Source organism: Columba livia, chromosome 11, assembly GCF_036013475.1.
Source record: "Columba livia isolate bColLiv1 breed racing homer chromosome 11, bColLiv1.pat.W.v2, whole genome shotgun sequence".
Taxonomy (NCBI): domain Eukaryota; kingdom Metazoa; phylum Chordata; class Aves; order Columbiformes; family Columbidae; genus Columba; species Columba livia.
Window position 1 is genome coordinate 12,816,606 of NC_088612.1, and position 22,985 is coordinate 12,839,590.

Consider the following 22,985-nt stretch of genomic DNA (forward strand, 5'->3'; position numbering starts at 1 on the left):
GCACAGTTGTCCTCTGTGGTGTTGACATCAGCAGATCTGTGAGCCCAGGAAAAATGTGCTTGAGATTTTGAGTTGTCTGCAATTTTTCTGTCCTTCTTTCACTTAAATCAAGAGTGCTCCCTGCTTAAATCAAGCAGGGCAATCTGAGGGACTTGGAGAAACAAGTTCCTTCTGTGCAGTGACAATAATGGGGCTGTTGGTTTTTCTGCACTCGCAGCCCCTCGGGCAGGGGGAGCCAAAGGGGTTCTTTGCAGTTCGGGCAGCCCAACAAAGTGTTTAAACGCTTAGTGCCTCCAGAAGAACCCTGAAGCAATATAATTCCAGCTTTATGGACCTTCCAAAGCAGTTATCAGTGCACGCAGAAGCATTATTTTTTGCCTATTATTTTTTTGTTGTTGCTGCTGGAGCACGTCCCACTGCGCAGCTGCTGCCAAACCCTCCTGTGCTCATTGCTGAACCGTCCAGCAAGCTCTGGGTGTTCCTCCCTTGGGCTCTTAACAGCCCTCGCTTCTTATCTGTGCACCGGAGCCTTTCCTGATAACCGAGACCTCTCCTTCCCCCTGCAAGAGCTGCGATACTTGGAATTTATCTCCCGGATGGAGCTGGAGGGGTTTGCTGGGAAATTCTAGCTCACGCTGGGGGAGTTGAGCTCTGTTTTCCCCAGTTTGGCTATGCCGGTAGGGAGAAGCATCCTGCTTGCAGCCCTCCTGCAGATGTTAACATGGGGTACTGTTTTATTTCAACACTACAGTGCAGCGGGTGGAAATGCCTCAGACAGCCCTGCCTGGGAGTGGACGTCCCGCAGGGTGGGCACCCACCTGAGAGCCCCCAGGAGCGGTGTGGGGAGCGGGGCAGGTCCTGACCAGGCAAGGGCTGAGCAAAACCAAGAAAAGTTCAAAATCCAGGATTATATGTTGCATGGGGAGCACATCCCCTGGCCAGCCCAGCCCAGCAGCTCTGCCCGTCCGCCTTCGCCTCTGTCTTTCCCCGTGCTGGTGGGTGTGCAGCAACCCCCTGCCTCAGCCCATCCCTTTTCATCCAAATAGCAGGGATTTCAGCAGAAATCCCCTCCATTGGGTTTGTTTGCCTTGCTGACTGTTTGTTCTTGTTGGCTGGGCTGTATGAGGCGCTTTGATGTACATGACTAACGCTCTGTGCATCTGTCACCACAAACTGCAGCGGCCTGTGGCTTGTGCAGCCCACATGTGATGATAGTAGCACTAGGATTTACTTTTCCAGCAGAAAAATCAGCCATCCTTCTTTCCAGCTTGTGGGTTTCTTTTATAGTGAAGAAACTCAGAGACTGCTATGGTGGAGGAGGGGGGGGATGTTCTCAACAAAGCTGCTTATTGACCCTGGCTCTTTCTCTACTAGGACAACACCCATGTTATTATCCGCTGCTTCAAAAAATTCTTTTCTAGAAGAAGAGATGCAATTCATGGTGATAGGTCATAGAAAAGACCTATTAGATCATCTTACCCAATGCCCTTCACAATATCCCTCTCCTGGGAAAAGTGTTTCTGGCTGGAGTGCAGGTCAGGGATCACCCTGAGCAAAGTGCCTGCAATACCAGCCCTGCGCGGGGATGGTCTCACATGGGGAGACAGTCTGGAGGGAGATTTGGGCAGTAATACCACCGCTTGCCAGTGGAACTAGTATGGGCCAGTAATAGCACTGCTCACCAGTGGGACCAGTAGCCCTTGCTCCTGGTACCAGGGACCCCATGCCACAGGTGGGACTGGCACAGGAGACACCTCGGGATGCAGGTGGGTGGTGGGAGCATGGCAGAGTGACATGGAGCCCCTTCGCCCTGTGCCCAAAGCACCCAGCACATGGGACAGTCAAGCATTCTCTTTGTTATCTTGGAGGGGAGCAATGGTGAGTGGCACCACTGCCCCTAGCATCGCTTGCGCTGCAGTTCCTGATGTTTCTCTTCCTTTTCCAGTGCTCTGCAACGTGTGGCAATGGGACACAGAGACGCCCTGTTTACTGCAGCAACAGCACCGGGGCCGCCTGTGACCCTGCAGAAAGACCCAGCGCAGAGACAACGTGCTCCTTGCCGCAGTGCCAGAAGAACCTGGACGATGCCAATGTGGACTGGTCTGGCAGCGGGTCCTCCAGCAGAGAGATATTTAATGAAATCCATTACATCCCCAGCAACCACATTGCTAAATTTAACCCCTTAATTCCAAGTATTCCAGAGTCCAATGATGTCAATATCATCACCGATGAGGACTTCTCAGCCAAAAAGGGAAATGTCTTTGTTGATGATTTTTACTATGATTACAATTTTATCAACTTCCATGAGGATCTGTCTTACTATCCCTTCACGGAGAAGGAGACCAAAGGCGAGGAGCCCAAGCCAGAGCTGAGCACAAATGACGTGGAGGGGTCCCCTGAGATGCCCACTGCTGTCCTGCACCCCACTGAGCTGGAAGAAGCAGCAAGCAAGGATCATTCAGTGACCAATGAAGCCAATGCTTCTGCTCCTGTGCATGGCAAAGGAGAGCTGGAACCTGGGGGCTTAGCCATGAGTGACATTCTGAGCATGGTCCCCGAAGATGCGGGGACAGCTGCTCCCAAACCTGCCATCCCTTACCTCGTGGGTGAGGAGGAGGATGCAACAGTTGTGCCCCTCTCTGAGGACCACCTGCCCACCCAGAGCACCACAAATCATAACTCTGCAAACATCTACGACCACCCACCCGTGGATGAGCCCCATGGGGTCGTGACGATGAGCCCTGGGCAGGGTGCTCCAGCCCACAGCCCCACTCCCTGGGCTCCTCACCTGGCCGGTCGCCCCCCGCCACTGCCCACAGGCAGGGCCAGTGCTGTCACAGACATGGCTGAGGGCCTGGGAGAGCCGGGGAGTAGCGGCGAGGAGCGGGCGAGCAGAGAGGCTGAGGAGTGGAGCTCTGCGGGGAGAGGCCATGAAGACTCCAGGGAAACAGTTCTTGTCATCACCAGTGATGCCAATGGTGCTGCCTCCCAGTCTGAGGAGCAGGAAGGGTGGGCAGGAATGCCGGAGGGGACAGCGGGCACGCAGGCAGTGCCGGTAGCCGAAGAGCGAGCCCGTGGGACAGAGAGGGCAGGACTTTCCCTCCCCACCCTGCAGGGACCGGGCTGGGCGGTGGGAAGGAGTGCTGACAGCATACACCCTGCTGTGGGTCCCTATGCCACAGGTGCTGATGGGCCCCACCCGGGGCAGGCAGGGTACCAGCCAGAGCTCCACACTCCCGTGTCCCCAGCCTCAGCCTTCTCAGTGGCCACCACAGCCTTGCCAGCAGCAGTGTCCCTGTCCCCCGCCATGCCCAGGCCAGCCACCCAGCTCACCTCCAGCAGCCTCTCCCAGCAGGATGCCCTGGCACCAGCCCTACCTGCGACTCCTGCTCACAGCCCTCCTGTGCACCCGGCAGGAGCATCGCCCTCCGAATCCCCCCCGCTGTGGTGGACCGTGGGGGTGTCGCCCCTCTTGGCGACAGCATCGCCCCGTGCACAGCCGGCTGCCTACGGGGCCCTGCTCAGCAGCACCGTGCCAGGGGAGCACTTGCCGTCAGCAACCCCAGAGACATTTGCTTTCAGTGATGGAGAGCACAAGTTATCCCAGGCCACCCCTGTCCCCCCACCACTTTGGGAAAAGGAAGAGATGGAGAAGGTGTTGCTTCTGCCATCAACCACCACGGCAGCCACCGCCATCCCCAGCTGGGAGGTCGGGAACTGGAGCGAGGTACGTGTTGAGTCCCATTGAGAGCGTGACATGGCTGGTACAGAGGTGAGGGACCTGTCCCTCTCCTGGCTGCTCTCTGGGACATGGGTCTTTGCATGCAAATAAATGTGCATGGTTCAAAAATGCTCCAACTGCTGCTTTAGTCCCATCCCACTGCCCTGGACACTGGCTACGGCAGCGGCTCCTTGTGCTCTGCAGCGCCCAGTATTGTAAAACATGCCCTGAAATGACAGAAGTACAAATTTTAAGTGCAAGGTGCATCAAGGCTGCAATTAACCCTTTGGTCATTTGCAGCTTTGACACACCTTGCACTTGAAGGGGCTGTGCAGAATGCAGCAAGTGGGGGATTGTCAGCAATTACCATCTCTCATTTATTGCCTGGTTGTGCTGGGCTGTGCTCTGCAGAGCGTTTGCACTGACAGACAAGTGGCTGCTGCCATCTGCGGTAATGGGCTTTTATCAGAAAGCACAAAAATAACAAGCCTTCAGTGTTCTGGGGCACTAGAGACTGAGCACTAGGGGAGCCTTTTCATAAGGCAGTGCAAAGGACCCGGTGACAGTCAGGACAATACTTAATATCAGCAAAATGCAGTTGTGCATGTGGGCTTTGTGAAGGGACATGAAACATGGCTGGAGCCCTGCCCGTGGAGCCGGGGCACTGGAGGGGGCTCTGCCGCAGGGATGTCTGTGACACACAGGCACACAGGTGTGTTTGGAAAGCCCTGCAAAGGTTTTTAATATGGAAAGGCTGCTGCAAAATAAGTCAGACCAGTCTGGACAGTGAGGGGTGGATCCAACACTGCCTTTCAAGTGGAGAGAAATCTTTACTGGAGCTTTTAACACTGAAAGAGCAGAGGAGAGGCAGTGCTTCTGACAGAAGGGTGTGAACAGAACTTTAGGAGACAGCAGGCAAATGGTTGGGGCTGTTAGTGCAAATTAATAGAGATCTAGCAACAAATGAAGCTAAAGGCAGCCCCAGCTGCCAGGATCCCCATTGCTGCCTCATTCCCTGTTCAGCTGGGGACGGTGGTGGCTGGGACGGTGTCCCAGGGTGATACCATCGCTGCTGGGGTGCGGGGTCATGGTGTGAGGATCCTCCTGGGAGCCAAACACTGACCAGGGAGAGCAGGGACAGCCCCAGCCAGAGCAGAAACAACTGAAGTGGGTCATGGAGGAGAGGTTTCCTCCTTCTTCCCCAAAAGTAAGGACTACCGGGTGTGGGATCAGTTAGAGAGGAGCCTCTTGCTGTGTGGAGTTCGCCACAGGGCCAGGTCCCTGGGACAGCACTTCTGTCTGCATCATCCCCCAGCCCTGATCCACACCCCTGCCGATGCCCACAGAGGGGACCATGAGCTGTGTCCCCAGGGATCTTTCTGCTGGGCCCCATCCTTGGCCAGAGCCAGCCCCACAGCATCTGTGGCACTGGGGACATTGGGGGCATCATGGCACAGCCCCGCTGGGCCAGCTGGGAGCAGAGCAGCAGAGCAGGCGGCCACTGGTGTCTTGCAGTGCTCGGTGACCTGTGGCGTGGGTGCAATCTGGAGGACCGTGCGCTGCAGCACCGGCAGCGATGACGGCTGCGTTGTGGCCAACAAACCCGTCCCTGCTCGGAGATGTTCCCTGAGACCATGTTCGTCGTGGCGCGTGGGGAACTGGAGTAAGGTAAACAGGCGTGCAGCCTGGGGATGGGGGGTCCTCAAAAATCCAGAGGCAAATGAAGGCAGATGGTGCCTGCCCCATGGCCAGAGCATCGCCTTTGCTCAGGACATGCTCTTGTCCCAGGGCTCACAAAGGCAGAGGGTAAAATCTACTCTTTCCACAGAGTTACAGAGTTTAAACTACTTAAAAATCCCAGAATTTGAAAAAGCTAGATAAAGAGAGGTTTGAAAGTTTCTGGAATACATTCTGGCCAGTCTACACTGCTGCAGGTGTTTGCAGGTGGGTTGGGTGAATCCAGTGAGTTCCGTGATGGGGACCAACCCACCTTGCTCTGGGTGGCCATTCTGGGCTCTGCAGGTGGGAGACCAGCAGTTGGAAGGACAGATTCTGTTGCTGTTAAAACTGGAAGCCAAGTGCTTTCAGGGGGAAGTTAGTAGCAGATTCAGAGCTGCATGGATTTTTCTCTCGCTTGAACTAAAGAAAGAGGTGAAAAGAAGTTGAGTGTCAACCCAGCCCAAAGCAAAGCATGTCTCTGAGGTCACGTCCCTTTGCCCATGGGGTCCCCCTGCCCCGTGTGATGCTGGTGCCGTTTCCCAGTGCTCCCGGAGCTGTGGCGGGGGGACGAAGGTTCGAGATGTGCAGTGCGTCGACACCAGGGACCAGCGGCTCCTGCGGCCCTTCCACTGCCAGGCTGTGCTCTACAAACCGCCAGCACAGCTGCCCTGCCAGAGTGCACCGTGCCTGGACTGGTACACGTCCTCCTGGAGAGAGGTAGGGCTGCCGGGGCTCTGGGGGCAGCGCTCAGCCCCAGGGCATGGCAGCTGGGGTCTCACATCTGCAGTTATCTTGCTTCTGTCTCCCTGGAACCGTGTTGAACCAGCACTTGGTGTTTGCTGGCCCAGAGTAAATGCTCAGTAGCGGGTGGCTGCGGAGTTGAGCTGTCTGCAGCCCTGCAGACACGTTGCTGGGACCCCCCAGTCACTGCAGGGAGGCAGTGGGCTCAGGCTGCACCTTGAATCTGGGGGTCAGTTTTGGGCCCTTCACACCAAGAAAGCCTTTGAGGTGCTGGAGCGAGTTGAGAGAAGGGAACAAAGCTGGGGAAGGGGCTGGAGCACAAGTGTGATGGGAGCGGCTGAAGGACCTGGGGGGTTCAGCTGGAGAACAGGAGCTGAGGGGAGACCTTCTGATCTCTGAACTGCCTGAAAGCAGCTTGGAGCCAGGGTGGGTCGGGCTCTGCTCCCCAGGAACAAGTGCCAGGACAAGAGGAAACAGCCTCAAGTTGCAACAGGGGAGGTTGAGGTTGGTTCTGGGGAACAATTTCTTCCCCAAAGGGCTGTCGGGCATGGGAACAGGCTGCCCAGGGCAGTGGTGGAGTCACCATCCCTGGAGGAGTTGAACAGACAGAGATGAGGTTCTCAGGGACATGGATCAGTGCCAGCAGTGGGGTAATGGTTGGACTCGATGATCTTGAGTGGCTTTTCCAACCCAAATGTTTATGATTCACACACCTGCATAATTCAAGCAGATGCCTACAGCGGGTCTGCTGGATCCTCTGGGAACCTCCTGGCCAGTTCTGATCCCCAGGAAGGAAATCACCCACTGGGAGCAGAGGTAGCTGCAAAGCAGAGACTTCCCCTGGGGGGCAGGTTTTGCAGGTTCTTTTGTATTTGTAGGGTGGGTTTGCAGCATGTTTTTTTAAGACAGCAATGCATGGAGTGCGTGCCTGTCTCCTGCCCCCTCTGGCTTCCCCTTTTGACAGCTCATGTCTCGGCAGTGCTCGGAGTCGTGCGGCGGTGGGGAGCAGGAACGGCTGGTGACGTGCCCGGAGTTGGGTCGCTGTGAGGAGACGCTTCGGCCCAATGCCACCCGGCCTTGCAACACACACCCCTGCACCACCTGGATGGTGGGCTCCTGGGGAGAGGTGAGCAAGGGGTGGGGGGAAACCAGCCCTTGGAACCAGACTGCGCACTACTGCAGTGAAAACGTCCTGGGGTCTGGTGCTGCTGGCATGGCGTGGTGCTGGGACGGCTCTGTGGTGCTGGGGACAGCTCTGCAGTGGTGGCTCTGCAGGACACAGGGATGGGTGCCCCCCAGGCTGACAGGTCTTTCCTGCTCCCACAGTGCACAGCTCCCTGTGGCGGGGGCATCCAGCGGCGCCAGGTCAAGTGCATCAACACCAGGACGGGGCTGGCCGAGGAGGACAGCAGCCTCTGCGACCATGAGCCCTGGCCCGAGAGCACGCAGAAGTGCAACCCCCAGGACTGCGAGAGCTCTGAAGCAGGTAAGTGACCGTCCTGCCCATCCTGAAAGCTGAATGTTTTCTGTTCCATGTGGTTACGCTTCCCCATAGCCTGTGTGTGCCATTTGGGATAAATGCTGTGTTTTGAGGACATGGTGGTAATTGTGGAGATTGCTGCGAAAACCACCCAAGTTCTCAGTTCAGGAATATTAGCTGGAGAGTTAGCAGCTCCTCCATCATCAGTTTTATTGAGGAGCTCTGCCTCGTCCTCCTTTACCATCCTCTGCTGGGGCTGGAGACACTTTGCCCCCACGCAGCACTGGTCAGGGCTGAGGCAGCGACACCCCATTAGAAACTCGGGTGTGCACAGGTTTTATGCTCATTGTGGGTCACACAGCAAGGTGACGAGGCACAGCACGGTGTCACCCAGCATGCTGTGTGCTCGGGAGGTCCAGTGGCACCATGTTGGTGGGTGCTGTGTGGGGGTGCTGTGCCGTCTCCTCGAAGCCATGCCATGAAACAAGTAAAGGATGTGCAAGAACAGAACCCATTTCTGGGCCTGGGAGCTGTAGAAGTGGTTTTTAGCCAAGTTTAGACTCATTCTTTATTTTTCTTCTCCAAACCTTTTACTTGTGGGTCTGCCTAGGTATCCTGGAAGAGGGTGCCTGGAATAACTGGCTGTGCTGATAGACAACCTACACTCCATTAATTTTTCCAGGGCAGGTTGTGCCCCATGCTCTCCCAACTGGCTGGCAGCACGACACTGTCCTGCCCTGGGAAGGGGACCCCAGGAAGGGACCCCGGAAAGGGCCGTGCAGCCAGCACAGCAGCACCCAGCCTGGGATGGGCTGGGTGCTGGGGGAGGGCGATGGGGACAGGGTGCTTGTGGTGCTGCCGAACTGGGAGCTGGAGTCAACTGCAGCAAGGGGGGTGATGGGGGAGGGAGGAAAACCAGTCAACTAAGCAGCAATGTGTCTGTGGGAAGAGGGAGGGGGTGTTTTAGACATGAGTTGTGTAAGGCTAGCTTGGCTAATCGATAATTAAGTGGGAATGTTATAACCATCTAGAAATGTCCAGAGCATTCCGTTCTCAAGGGACCAAGCATGTTTTTTATTACTGGCACAAATATGAACTGGGATGTGCTTGTCAGAGGCAGCAGCATCACCAGCAAAGGGACCACGCCAGGGGTGGCACGGGGTGATGACACCTGGTGCAGGAACCACGTGTAATTCAGAAAAAAGAAGCCAGAAGGAAATATCAAGAGACTAAGCTCTCTGAGCACCAGAAAGCTGTTTAGTGACAAACTCCCAACACAAAAAAATTTTGAAACAAGCCTTGGCTCACCACTAGAAGTTCAGATAAAAGCCCTGTTCTCCAGCATTGGTGGGTATGTCCCAGCAGATGCTCCAGCTGTCAGTCCTGTGTTCCCCTGCACCGTGCACTGTCCCAGCGTCACTGACCTGCTCTGGCTGCAGCTGCGGTGCTTGGCCATGCCACAGGCTCTCACTTGGCTTCTCCTCGCACCTTCACTCATAGGAAAAAATCTCATGGCACCAGGCAGTTCCCTAAGAGCCATAAACCTTGGGGCTGCAAGGGTTAACAGCACGTAAAAGGAAAAGCAATATAATGAGGAGATTAGATGTCATTGATATTAGCATGTTAATCATTAATCCAGCTTATCTTTTAAATGTGTCTGGACAAAAAAAAAAAAAAAAGGCTTTCTGTCTGGCCAGAAGGAAACGTTAGACCCTCGGGAGGTTTATTGGACAAAGAGAGGGCTGAGAGCCGGAGCAGGGCCGGGATGGCTGTGCCTGGGTGCTGGGCAGAGACCCCTCTGCAGCCAGGGACACCCGTTCGCATCCGCCAGCTCTTTATATTTTCCTGTATTCAGCCGTGTTCCTCCTAAAACTGGTTCTGGAGACGGCGGGAGCACTGGTTTTGGTTAATCAGGACTTAGAGACGGTGCCCACTGGCTGTTGGGATGGTTTTAGCCATCAGACCGCTCCTTTTTGGTGGCTGCATGACCCTCCTGCATTTGCAAGTCCGTTGGGCAGTTCAACATTTGGGAAATAACTAGTCAGGCTTGTTCAAGAAATGATGTGCGGTTGCAGCTATTTTTGTCACGGGAATATTTCCGTGCCGGGCTTGGTGATGAGAGCCGTGGAGCCGTGCAGCATGGCCAAGGCTCTACCCGAGTAACCGCTTAGAAGTGTAGGAAGCACACAAATAAATGTTAAAATCCTGGATTAAAAATGACATAAATGCTCTGGCTGTAACCCAGGGCAGGAAACGCCTCTTGGAAATACAAACATTTCCTGCCAAACCATGAAGAGGAACGAAACTTTCACATGGCAGGAAATCACAGATGTGTAAATCAACAGGCAGAGGCTCCCAGAAAAGGCAGGAACGTAAACTCCAGCCCTTTCCTGTGTTTTAAAGGGTCTTTGCTGCACAAGATTAATGCAGGCTGGAGTGATTCATGTGTTTATGTTAGAAGCACAAGGAACCTCTATCTCCTGTAACATGAAGTGCACCAATACCAGCAAAATCATGTATTTGTCTTTGTGAGCAGTCGTGTTCTTACTGGACACAAAAATGTGAATAACCCCAGTAGGGTTTAAATGTTAGAGCCATTATCAGATGAATTTTTAACAGAGGTGGAACAGATTAAACATAAACAAACATCTCTACCGACGATCAGCTCTCATGAATTAAAGGAGGTCGGGATTAATTAGAACCAGAATCCTGTCTGTCGCCAGGTTGTAAATGAATTGGTGATTACAGTGAGGTTATTTTAAAACGTGCCTGTGGTGTTACAGCTGCATCCAGCTGTGAGTGGAGCAGATAAGGGTGGCCGTGTCCTTAGGTGGCTCCTGGCCAGCATCGGGGCCCATCGGGCACCAGACACCTCCATGTGATGGCCCAGCCAGGCTGGGAACATTGATCGTGCTCCGTGCTGAGACGAGGAACTTGAATAAATGTGACTGCAGTGCAGGAAAATCCACCTGGGGCTGAGCACCGTGGCTCTGGCCCTTGCTAGTGACTCCTTGCTGGTGTCAGGGGCGGGGGACGTGGAGGGCGACACGGAGGGGGATATCGCTCTCCTCTTGACAGCACGGCTGGGGACAGGAGTGGGGACAGCTTGGCTAGAGCTGGGGCAGGGCTGGGGCGGTCAGAGCAGCCCCCAGCCCAGGAAAACCTGTTCCCTCTGATTCCCCAACACCGAGCAGGGCTCTCACACCCACACCGGCCACTCCTCTCACCCGGTCATTTCTTGTAACTCAGAAAGCTGGAAAAAACCTCTCACAGCATGTTTGTTTCTGTGTTTGAGTCTTACACTTTGTTTTACGGCCCTCTTGGAAAGGAGCTGAGCAGCAGGTCCCATGTGAGAGCTTGGAGAAACCAGCACTACTTCATCCAGCAGGTCAAGCAGTCTCAAAACACAAAAGCAGTGATTGCTTTTTGTCGGAGGAGGATGCTGGGGGGTGATCCGAGCCGTGGTGGCTTTTGGCCAGACCCCGTTGGTGATGGGTGAACAGCCCTGACCAGGACTGAATGTGTGCAGCCCACAGGGCATTTGTTGTGGCAAATGTCATAAAATTAATAATTTCCCTCATGCTTGTTTCCTGGATCTGAGAGTGAGTGGGTCTGTGAGTTCCCCAAATTCACACTAAGCAGATGAGGGGTCGGTGCTTTGCTCCAGCAAAAATGACTGTTCCCCACAAGTGTCTCAGGCTCTAAATACCGAAGGAACTCAGGTGAAGCGCTCAGCTGGGCTGAGAACAAATCCAGTAGGTCTGAGCTGGCCGTGGGTGCAGGTTCTCTGGGAGCAGTGCAGGGGTTTCCATTGGGATGGAGCAATTGGCGTGGGGACCGTGTTTGGTGGGGTTGTGGCTCGGGGGGTCTAAGAGGCGCAGCCCCCTGCCCCAGGGACATGCTGGGGTGAGTCCCAGACACCGGCCCCTCCTCAGCCCAGCGGTGCCTCGGGCTCTTTATCCAGCGTCTGGTTGCGTTTCTTGTTGCCTCAGGATTAATTGGCAATTAGATGTTTTATTCCTCCTTGCTTTGAGTAGGGAAATGAAATTATTCATGGTGCTGCATGTAGCTGAATTTGTCCCCAAGGGATACATACTAGAAATAATTGCAGCAAATTCCAATTTTCTCTGTTATTTGAGCATGTAAGCCTGTATCCAAGTGGCAAGACAGGGAGGTGCTGCTGAGCGAGTCATTAAGTGCCCTTTATTTACTGCTAATTAACAACAGCTGTCAATGGAAAAATGGGAGCTTGGGAAAGGATTCCCTGTTTTTATTAAATGTGGGAGAAGTGAGTGTTACACGTTGTAGCCTAATGGAGAAACAGGCTGCAGTGACAAAGGCTGGCAGAGGCTGCTCAGGTGTCCTGTCCCATCCTGCCAAGGGGCTGATGCAGATCAGATGCCCGATGTGAGCGGTGACGGTGCTGTGCAGGTCCCAGAATGCACCCAGATGCCAGCACACCCCGGCCTCACGCTGTGTCCACACAGATCCCCTGAAAACCTGGGCAGCAGGAGAAAAAACACCATAACCAGCAGCAGGTGGAGCAGGAAAGACCCATTTCATCCCCACAATGAGAACAGTTGGGTTTCCTTATTGCAGTATCACATGCTTTTTGATTTGAGCAGAGATGGTGGGAGATACTTCTCCTCCAGTGTTGGGAGATGTTTCTCCTCCATCCTCTTTGACAACCACCAAGTTTCGGAAAGTGTAAATCTCAATGGATCTCAGTGTCCAGGCCAAGCAATTAGGAGGGTATATGGACCTGCTCCTAGCCTGCCCTGGGCACGGGACACCCTGTGCAGGTACCCAGTGACCCAAAAGACCAACCTGGCAGGGAGCAGGCAAAGCCTGATATCAGCAACAAGAGATTAGCTCTTATTTAACTTTTCTGAAAACTCCCCAAAATACATCAAAGGCGTATTTTTCCATGCAGAAGACAGACAGTCCTTCAGCAGGGAGGATATTTGCCTCAGCTTTGAAGTGCTAAAAATAGGGAAAGCAAGGACACAAATGAAGCAGTGGAGCTTTGCGGGTGGCTGGAGGAGCAGCCGTGCTCGGCTGTGGCAATGCTGGCAGCGCCGGGTCCTGCTGGGTCAGGTTCTCTCGGGCTGGAACCAGATGGGGCTCAGCGCTGCTGCTGAGCGCTTTCCCCTGCCCGAGCCTTGTGTGACAAAAAGCCAGAAGCAGGAAAGGTTCCGTAGCGTGATATGGCTGTCGCTCCAGCTTGATTGTGGGGTTGGCTGTGGGAAGCTCTGGATTTGGAGTGTTTAAAGCGGTTTGGGGGTTCAGAGAGAAAGGCAGGGTGTGTTCAGCACCTCATTTCAGCAGAATTGGCTTCTTCTCCCCTCCCTGTGCTCATGAGAAGGACGGGGGAGACAATGCAGAGTGAAGTCCTGGCTCTGCCACGGCTTTTTGGAAACGCGAATTTCTGTCTGTGTGATCCAGAGACTCTGAAAAATGGCTAATCCCTCTGAACCTCAGCAAGGACGTGTGTTTTACTCCCTCTGGTCTGTAATCCCCTGGCTGGGTGTTCAGGGGGTGTCGATGGGAACTCCGTGATGGTGCTGGGGCTGAGACCTGAACACGGGTGGGTTTTTGTGCTTTTCTCCCCGTTTCCCAAGCTGTGGCCGTGCCGCCGCCTGCCTGTGCAGGCAAACCTGGCAGCTGAGCACACATCAGATCTGTGCTGCCGGCGATGGACGTGCTGCCTGCGTCCCTGCCGGGTCCCGGGGGGGCACCGCAGCCCCGGAGCAGGACCTGCGATAATCCTTGTTAAATTTGGCACTGGCTCTGAGAGCATCCCCAAGGCCAAAGGTCAGCAGCTTAAGCTCTGGTTTTGCTAGCTCAGCTCTAAGCTCACCCTTTCCTTGTTTTTACAAAACCTGTTCCAGGAAGTTTATTTTTTCCCTGAGCATAAAAGTAAATGCTTAGGTCTGTACGGCAGAAGCTTAAATGAAATTTAAAGCGACTTCCACGCCAACTTAAAAAAACAACTAAAAAAAGTGGGGGTTTTCAGTTTCTAATGTGCTGACTTAGCCTGGATTTTAAAAACCCTGCTTTAAGCTATTTCTTTAGACTAAAATTTGGCACAGGCTTGAATACTGGAGCATATGTTCAAATGAAGTGTTAGGATTATATTAAAAAAAATGTTAATAGAAAAAAATAACAGTATAAGGATTAAATGAAAATTAAGCCAATTCTGTAGGGACTCTCTCTGAAGAGCTGACAAATGAAGTGCTTATTACAGCTTCCCTTACCCAAGACCAAATTCCAGGGAGGAATCACGATCTCCGCCAAGACTTTCAGACCTGAACTTGACCCCGCACACATCCACACTGGGACGCTGTGTCAGACTGGAGCACGGCTCGAGCTGCAGGAACGCTGAGCACTCCACAAGTCCCATTGGCTTCGCTTTATTGAGACGCTTTGGAAGCCCCGAGTCCTGCGGCGGGTCCCATGGAGGGTCTGTTCCAGCGATGGCCCCGTCCAGGCTCCAGCAGCATTTGCAGCTCGTGCAGGGGAAGGCAGGAGGCAGCTTGGTTGTGGTCCATAAATAGCTTTCTAGAAAGCTCGTTATGATAAGCAGAAGGCTCATGGACAGAAAGGAGCCCAGCGAGGCACCACAGCTAAAAATACCAAGGTGCTTGAGAGGGTTTGCCTCAGCATAGCATCCCCCCAGGAGCATCACCCTGGGACTGACCCCCCGAAACACTGCTGACATTCCTGGCCATCCCTGCAGTGTTTGTAACTGGATTCTTCTAAACGCTGTGGAGTTTTTTCTGCTGTTACACTTGCTCCGTGCAATGCAGTGAATAACGCCCCCCAAACAAGCCAGCCCCTGTCCTGCCTGCTGGGAGCTGTTGCTGTGTCCCCGTCTCCCCTACTCTATGTCGCTTCCAAAACCAGGGACCCAAAACACCACAAGTTTATAAATCCTTCAGGGCATGCAGGTCAGGCAGGGGGTTACCCAGCGGTCGTGCCCCAGTGAAGAGTAAATGATTAATGAATCCTGCATGAGTGAGGAGACGGTTGAGATCAGTGTGCTAAGCCAGAGCTGGGCACCAGGGCCTTGTAAGGTGCAGCTTAGGTGGAGGCTGGTGCGCCCCGCTATTGCCATCGCCAGCTACTGGGGACATGAGGGGCTTCTCCAGGCTGAAATGCCACTTTTCAGCTTTTCTCATCAGGGACCTTAGAGGCATTTTAGAATCCCTGTGTGAGACATTGCTGTCCTGCAGCCCATGCAGGTGGGACTGAAGACACGTGTCCGTGTGTGTGTGTCTGTCCTGATGCCAAAGGGCTTTGGGGGTTTGGGGGATGCTCTGGGGAGACCATCCCTGAGAACCCCATGCAGCATTGCACCAGCAAACTGTTCTGTTACCCGACCGGCTCTGGTGCTGTCACACAGCATGGCTGCTCTCATGGCAGGTCTGGGGACACAGAATCACAGAAGGGTTTGGGTTGAAGGGATCTTCACAGCTCATGCAGTCCCACCCCTGCCATGAGCAGGGACATCTTTACCCAGCTCAGGCTGCTCAGAGCCTCATCTTGGCCTGCCCCTCTCTGGGCTTTGCAGCAATTCCTCATCCATTTTGCTCAACCAGCAGGAAAATTCCACATTGTCCCCCAGCACCCAGGGGCTGGACCAAACCCCAGCCCAGGAGGGCGATGCCGGGATCTGGCACTCGGTCCTGGCCCGTCTGCAGCTGCCGGAGCCGGCAGCGCTGGCAGCAGCTGCTGTGTCAGATGCTTTCTTCAGGGCACAGAGACACTATTGCCGGGCAGAAATAGCTGTTGCTCAAGAGGAAGAGAGGAAATACCTCTACTGAAATAGAAAATTAATTTTAGACCAATAGGGTGACCTCCTTGCTGATGGAGTGAGGGCTGTGATTGAAATCCCAGATGGGGAAAGGTCTCTGTGCTGCATCTGCTGTGTCCTTTGCATTAACTGCTGCTGGCTAGCTCATCCCCGTGGGAACAGGGGCAACAGCCTTTCCCCGAGCAAAGCCTGGGAGAGATGGTGAGGGGCAATGGGCAGCGAGAGCTCTCCCAGCTTGGTCCCACTGTTTTCCCAGCAGAAAAGTGTCCTGAGAAAGAGAAAAGCTCATTTTCATGCCTTGTTTCTGCATCTCCTCAGTGTTATCCTAGGCAGAGGGTGCCCAGAGAGAGGCAGTGTGAGGAGACCAGGGGTGCCAGTCCCTCATGTCCACTCCAGGGAGCATCGACTGCCCTTTTTCAGAGAAGAGCTGTCATTTATTTTAATCGCTTGTGCCAGAGATATAATTAGACAGATCTGATTAATTTAAATGAGTCTTAAGAACTGTGTGAGATACTGGAGGCTGCACATGTTTTGGTATAAAGTAGAGAAGGAAGAAATTAAAAATGAAAGCAAACCAACTATATCTGCTTATAAACAAGGTGATGGGTCTCTGCCACTGTAACTAAGCCGAGCTGCAGCCTGTTTGATCTGGGTCAGGCTGACGTTGGAGCTGCTGGGGCTGATTTCTGGAGCTGCTGCTGATGGTGCAGGGAGGGCTGTCCCCTCCTGATCATGTCCCATGCCATCCCACAGGATGCACCACACCAGGATTCACATGCAGTGGCAGATGTGAGAGTGTTTGGCAGTGGTGCGACGTTCTGCCCTATCGCACCCCAAGGACAAGGTGTCTCTGGGGCAACACTCGTGTCTCTCCCTCTGTGAACCCCAGTGCTGGACCAAACGCCCCGACGTGTCGCCCTCGGCCCCGGGAGGGATTTGTGATTCCCAGACTGTTTGCAGACAGGAAACTGTTTCTGCAAACAGTTTGCTCAGCCTGAGTGTGACTCAGCCTGGGGGTGGCCGGACTGCGACCCACAGCCAGTGCTGCTGCAGCTGGTCCGGGTGCTGCCCCCGCAGCGGCGCCGGGTGCTGGCACTGGAGCAGCAGTTCTCAAAACAAAGCCCATCCTCAAAAGAGCACTGATGTTGTTTGGAGGTTTGCAAGACACCTGCAGGAAGACCGGATGATGCTGCTTCTCCAAATAATCTAACCACAATGCAAAGATGAATGGATTCTTGCCTTTCTACCACCTTCTGCCAGCATTGCAGGAAGGGGCTGGGGACTGGAAAGAGGTGTCCGTTCAGGGAGGTTTTTCACCTCTCCCAGGCTGCAGCACAGGGCTCAGCCCTGCTCCCCATGTGGTGCCACGACCCTGGGAAGATGCCACGGAACTGCAGACAGCAGCAGAGGTGTTATTTCTGCTGGCAATTAGAAATAACGAGGGTGCTTGGTACCCAGATGAAGATGGGTTCTGCATTGTCTGTCCTTGTCTCTGCCAACCATGTGCCAATTTTTGCATCAAACGCCTGATAACCGCACTGATGACACCAGCAATAACGTTGTCCTTGTCCTCTCACCTCCCCTCCAGGATTCGTCTGCGAGCGCGACCGCTTGACGTTCGGCTTCTGCCAGACCCTGCGGATCCTGGGAAGGTGCCACCTCCCCACGGTCCGTCTCCAGTGCTGCCGGAGCTGCCACCAGCACGGGCACCACGCGGCGCCCGACCGGGACCGCGGGGACGAGCGGGCGTCCAGGAGGTGACAGGGCTGTCCCTGAGGGCAAGAAGTGCCCGGCCCCGCGAGGGCTCCCGGAGCAGCACGGCGCAGGGAACTGGGTCACAGCCAGGACTTGCGGCTCTGCCTCGTCCCGGCAAGCTGTGCGGTGCTCTTTCAGAATATGGGAAAGTCTTGATTTCTTTAATTTGTGCTACACTATAATGGTGCTCAAACTATCAGTCTGAAAAACCAGGTCTGATGTGGGCTGGGGGTGCAGGTCCCGCAGGGTCACGCTGCCACCGGGGAACCAGCGGGGAAACACTTAGGGGAAGGGAAACCAAAAGCAGCAATAGTTTGGGGGTGACCTCTCAAAAATGATTGTGGTGCTATCATTTGACATTTTCAGCCTCCTAATGGTGTTGGCAGGCCAACACAAAACTCTCGACTTTTATTATTATTTTTGTATGTATGAAGTGAGCATCTAGCATTCCACCAGTACAGACCACACTTTGAATTAGTTTTTTTTTTTTCTTAAGGGACTTGAAGCTGGCAACCCATTCCTGTAATTTGCATTAGAATGTTTACACGCTGAAGTTAAACAGCTGTAATTTAAGAAATTGAGACAGGGCAGAGGAATGAAGTATCAGCTTCAGTTACCCGCCGAGCTGCGGTCTCGCGGTGTGTGCGGCAGCTCCGCACCCTTGCCCTCTCTGCTGTCTGTCTGTGCCAAAGCCACTGCCCATGTCATTCCAGGGACGGTCAGGGACACCAAAGCATGAGTGAAATGACATGTCGGTTTGGAGCCCAATGGTGCATTCCCATGCGGGTGTTTGTGAAGGATCCCGGTGGTGGGCAGCGCATCCCCCACCACATCCTTCCAGCAAAGCAAAGTGCTCACACACCGGGATTTCCGTATGCGATTACGGCATAGCAGTTTAATAGTTGGTTAAGGTGTTTTTCTATGTTCTTACAAGCTGAAGACCTTTTTCCTGCTTATATAGATTCACCTCTGTTAAGATTAGTTGATTCTTTTAACTAGAATATTTGATACTGTACGAGGAGCGGCACTCAGCCAGCACAGCCTGGTCCAGGGGTGTCGTATGTTAATCTCTCCCTGTCTTAGGGAGAATTTGCTGTTAAGTTGGTCCTCAGAGGAGAGTCAGGAGCATTTAGGTAGGAATTCCTTTCTGTATGACTCTCTGGACTATAGAGGATGCCCAAAAACTGGGAGAACCCAAAGGCAGCCCTGTGTGTAGCCAGGGCACGGGGAAGGGCCGAGCCCAGGGCGTGTTTCTGTGTCACCTGTGCTGTCGGGAACGACGTTCCATCCCAGAATGGAGGAAATGTTGTATGTAAAACACAAGCCATGGCTTTACCGTTTGTGGTTTATTCCTTTCCAATGTGGTGTAAATTTTTTATGTTTCGAATGGCTGTGTTCAGTCCTGTTTTCCTTCTCACCAGCACCATCCGTCCCGAGCTTTCATCCCGCTCCCAGGTTTTGCCAAGGGATGGCCTCGAAATGTGTTGGGCTTTAATGACTATAGCTCTCGAGTGTGTTAAATTAAACAGTTACTGAAGGAAATGGAAGGGTTTCATATTTTCTCTTCCCCTTGGGGTATTTCAAGGGATTTTTCACTGAAAATGCAATTAAGTAGAGACAGTTTAGGCACTGGCAGCAGCAGGGGTGTGATTACCCTCTGCTGCGGCAGAAAGCAGCAAACACTTTACATCTGAAGATCATTCCAGGCTGTTTGCAGCTGGGATTTGTGTGACCGAGACATGAGCTGGTCGATGGGTAAGTGCTGGTGACTCGCAGGTCTGAAGGTTTCAGCCCCTGCATTGAGGTGACACATGCTCCAGTTTTGCACATCAGGTCATCTTGGTGGTCATGCCGAGAACACACTTGTTCAACCGGAGCCCCCAGCAGAGCGTTTCCCCCCATCCAAGAGAGCCCTGGCTGAGACCAGCGCAGACAGAAGAAAAGCCCCGTATCACGCTTTTCAGCGCAGATCCAGGATGCGCAGGGTCCGGGATGCATTCGCTTTGTCATTCTAAGAGACTTTTGGTTCATTACTTCCGAAAGAGCCCATTGAGGAGCAGCGCTGCAGAGCGCGTACGCTTCATTTGGCACAGAGCAAAGGGGGTTCCCCTCATTGTGAGCTGGGGCCACGGGGGGGTCAGAATCTCCCTGACCTTTGGCCGCTCGGGTTTACTTGACCCATTTGAAAAACATTTGGTTTCTCTGTCAGAGGCGACAGGGAATGTTGTTCCTGCAGCCTGCTTGCCTCCCAGCACCGGCTGGACATCTGCACTGGTTAACTGGAGCCAAGGGCTGGTTTTTAAGGCAGGAATGTACATTTCTACAAATCTAGGCAAGCTCACTTAAAACAGCAGCCATCCCAGAGCTATGACTCCTCTTTCAAATGAGTTGTTCTTAAAATGTTATATCATTCACACTTTTTTGGGGTGCGTGGCATAGACTGTACTTTCCTCGCAGGCAGCTGAGGCTGACAGACCTGCTGGCCCCTGGCTCTGCATATACGTGGAGAATAGATAAATACAGATATTTACACACATATGGGTTTATACTCAGCAAGAGCCCTCGCTGTCACCCCTGCTAGGACAGGGAATTGCGAAAGCAGATGTGTGATGTTCCACAAGGTGAGCTCATGGCTTTAACAACCAAAACCCAGAGCTTTCAGCAGCTCGTAAGGGAAGGAAGAGCTGAGGGGAGGGGGAAGACAACATTCTGAGTGATGGAAAAAGTCTAAAAAGATAAAACCCAACACAACCCAAATATAGAAAGTTACAAACAGCAATTGAGGCAAATAAAGCTTCACAAGGACTAGAAACTGCCTTTCCAATGATTTTCTGGGAGGTCGCATTCAGCTCTGGATTGTAGCATTATCCGCTCCAGCTGTTCCCAGAGCAATCCAGTGCCCAAGCTGCCCTGGAAGTCGGGCTGAGTTGCCTTAGGAAATAAAAAGTGATGGGTCTGAACCTCCTTCTCCAGCTCCCTGCCCTGTGCCTCCAGCCCCCAAACACCCAGCACTGAGCCCTGACAGACACTCCTAAGGAGTTTTTTCCTATGTTTTCTACAGAGGAAACAATAAACAATATGTATTTAAAAGAGGATTTCAGTTAAATTTCCTGAAACCTATTATAATCTCCAGCTGGTAATTAGCGAGCAGGGAAAGAATTGCTCACAGGTTTCACATGTCAGCTTTCGGACTGACAGATGATGAATACACAGAAGGCAGATTTGGCACGAGGGAAAACCTTTCATTCTTGAGAAACTGTTGATGAAGTTAATTTAAATAATAATTTGAATCTGTAGCAAATCAACCCTAAAGGGCAAGTTTAAAATGCTGTGTGGTTTGGTAGCTGGAGGGTGTTTGAGCAGCTCGAGGTGCACAGGGGCTGCACGGGCAGGTTGGACAAAAGCAGAGACAGTTCAAGTTTGTCTTTGGTGCAAACACAGGGTGAACTAATCCCCTTAGCCAGGCCGCTTGCTCCTTCGGTGTAGTACTTAAACCTGGTCAGTTGAGGACTTTCATTACAGGAATATTGGCTCAAACGAAAGACCTTTCCTCCCAGATTTTGCAGTTTTCCAGCCTGCAGCTGTGGCTCCCATTCAAACCATCCTGACATGCGTGAAACTGAACTTCCAAAGGACTTTTTTTCAAGACCAATTGTAAGTATAAAACCTCCATGAAATAGTTGCTGTTTCTCTGTAGGCTTTCAGTTTGTGCTTTTGTTTTACAAACATCTGATTTTGGAACAGGTCAGCCGTGCAAACCATTGACATCGAGGTGCCATCGGGGCTGGCCGTGCTCAGCCCCGGGAAGGCACCAGAGTCCCCAACTCTTCTCCCACCTCCACCTGGATCTTTTTGATAGCCCCTTCTCCTTCCCCCTTGTCGGAGGTAGGATGAAATTGACTGTGTCCCCACCGCATCCCTCAGCAGAGCTGGATCCAGCCCAGCTTTCTGGAGACAGATGGCAGGTGTGATTTCAGAAAAAAAATTGCAAGATGTGAGAGCTTCCTTTGAGTGGGCAATGAAAAATGTGGGAAAGAACTGGGCTAGTATCCAGCGGGAAAGTGGTGAAGAAGGCTTGTGACCATGAAAGGAGCCCGAGGCCAGTGGTGTTAAACCAGGGGAAGACTTTGAGACTCCTCCTGCTTGCAGCATCGCAGGAAAACCTGCATGAGGAAGGTGTTGGGACAGTAACCTGTAGCTCGTGTTGTGCTGTTGCTTCTATTTATTCACCGGGATCTCCTGAAAGCCTCTTTGAGAGGAGCCAGAGGCTTTTGGCTCCTGATTAGAAAAGAGACCTTGTGCCTCCCCTGTCACCTCCAGACGTTTCCAGAGCTGGAGACAGGAAGGAACTGAGAGCTCGTTAATTGGGAAGCAGCAGCATTTTATGGAGGAGGTTGTTTGTGTCTCTTATTAACAATAAGCCTTAAAACACTTCCGCAGCTTGAGAAGCAGCCGGGTTGCCCCGTCAGAGCACCTGCGTTCTGCAGTCTCTCAGATCTTACCCAAGTGCTCCACTGCTGACCAGATGATCTCAGCTGGAACATTTTAATCCCCACGGAGCCAGAGGTGTCACCAGCTCCTCATCAGCTGCGGTGACTGGTGAGGGATGTGATCCCGCCATGATCTGAGTACACAAGGAGGCAGCAAAGTCCAGACAGACCGGGAACAGTTCACACCACCCATCTGTGCCTCTTCAGCCAAGAATAAGGGAGTTTTAAATTTTTCTCTTGTTCTTGGAACCTCTAGCCCTTGTGCTACACAGAAAAGTTTCACAAAAAATATCTAGATGCTAATAATAGCTCTGCCTGTCTATGCAACATCCCTGTTGCCATCTGTAGTGACTAATAGTTACACCCCCGTGTAAAGTTTTGCAAACGAGCCCCATGGGCCATTGGCACAGCCCTGCTGCCATCGGGCAGGACGAGCCCTCGCGGTGTGAGCGGCAGGAAAGGAAGCAAACCGTCCCATTACCTCCCAACTGACACTGTCCCCTCACCCCCCAGCTGACACCATCCCCTCACCCCCAGCTGACACCTCGCTCGCAAGGGCTGGCAGCCCACTGAGCTGGGACTGGAGACGTGATGGCAAATGTTGTGTCCTGGCTGGACAAACAGAAGCTGCTGTAAATCCCTTTGCATGGCACAGGAGCAATGAGCATGAGCAGGGAGAGCCAAAAACCTGCAGAAACTGTCACGGCTCAGACCAGACGCTGTCACCATCAGCTCCTCCAGCGCCCTGAGATGCCAGCCCGGTGCCAAGGCTGCCTGGGGAATGTGTGGACCAAGATCCCTGGGCAGGGATGCTCCTCACCCCGCAGACAGCGATTCCCAGTGGGAACGGCGCTGTGTGGCTGCTTGCTGCCCTCTGCAGTTGTTTCTCCTTATTGTAAATGCAAAATATTAATAATAGGAAGGGGCAACTTTAGTACTTGATAGCAAGCGAGGACAGGTGACACGTGCCTGTCTGCTTGGGTTTGGAGAAACATCGTATGGTCCTCAGGCACCTCAAATCATGCCCAGTGTGCCCCTCCTTGACCCATTCCTCCACTTGCAGGCTGACAGCACGACCTGCTCGCTGGCTGTTTCTCTGCCACCACGATACGGCTTCACTGCTGCAGGGCTTGGGAAATGTAAGTAAAATTTAACTGAAGCTGAGTATTGGAATGTAAGAAAGTAAATTTCCATACATGCAGGAACTGACAGCTCTGCAGATGTGCAGTAACCTGTGGAAAAGGGGGATTGTCCTCTTGCCTG

The 22,985-nt window shown here is 53.1% G+C and overlaps 1 protein-coding gene across 1 annotated transcript in view; it reads left to right on the top strand.

Annotated features, from left to right (window-relative positions):
- Positions 1-18,774, top strand: part of ADAMTS7 (ADAM metallopeptidase with thrombospondin type 1 motif 7) — a 44,067-nt gene extending 25,293 nt beyond the window's left edge. The window contains exons 19-24 of the mRNA XM_065076851.1: positions 1,946-3,727; positions 5,237-5,389; positions 5,984-6,157; positions 7,161-7,307; positions 7,508-7,667; positions 17,066-18,774. Of these exons, the coding sequence (XP_064932923.1) occupies positions 1,946-3,727; positions 5,237-5,389; positions 5,984-6,157; positions 7,161-7,307; positions 7,508-7,667; positions 17,066-17,238 (2,589 nt within the window). The 3' untranslated portion in view covers positions 17,239-18,774. The remainder of the gene's footprint in view (positions 1-1,945; positions 3,728-5,236; positions 5,390-5,983; positions 6,158-7,160; positions 7,308-7,507; positions 7,668-17,065) is intronic.
- Positions 18,775-22,985: the final 4,211 nt, after the last annotated feature.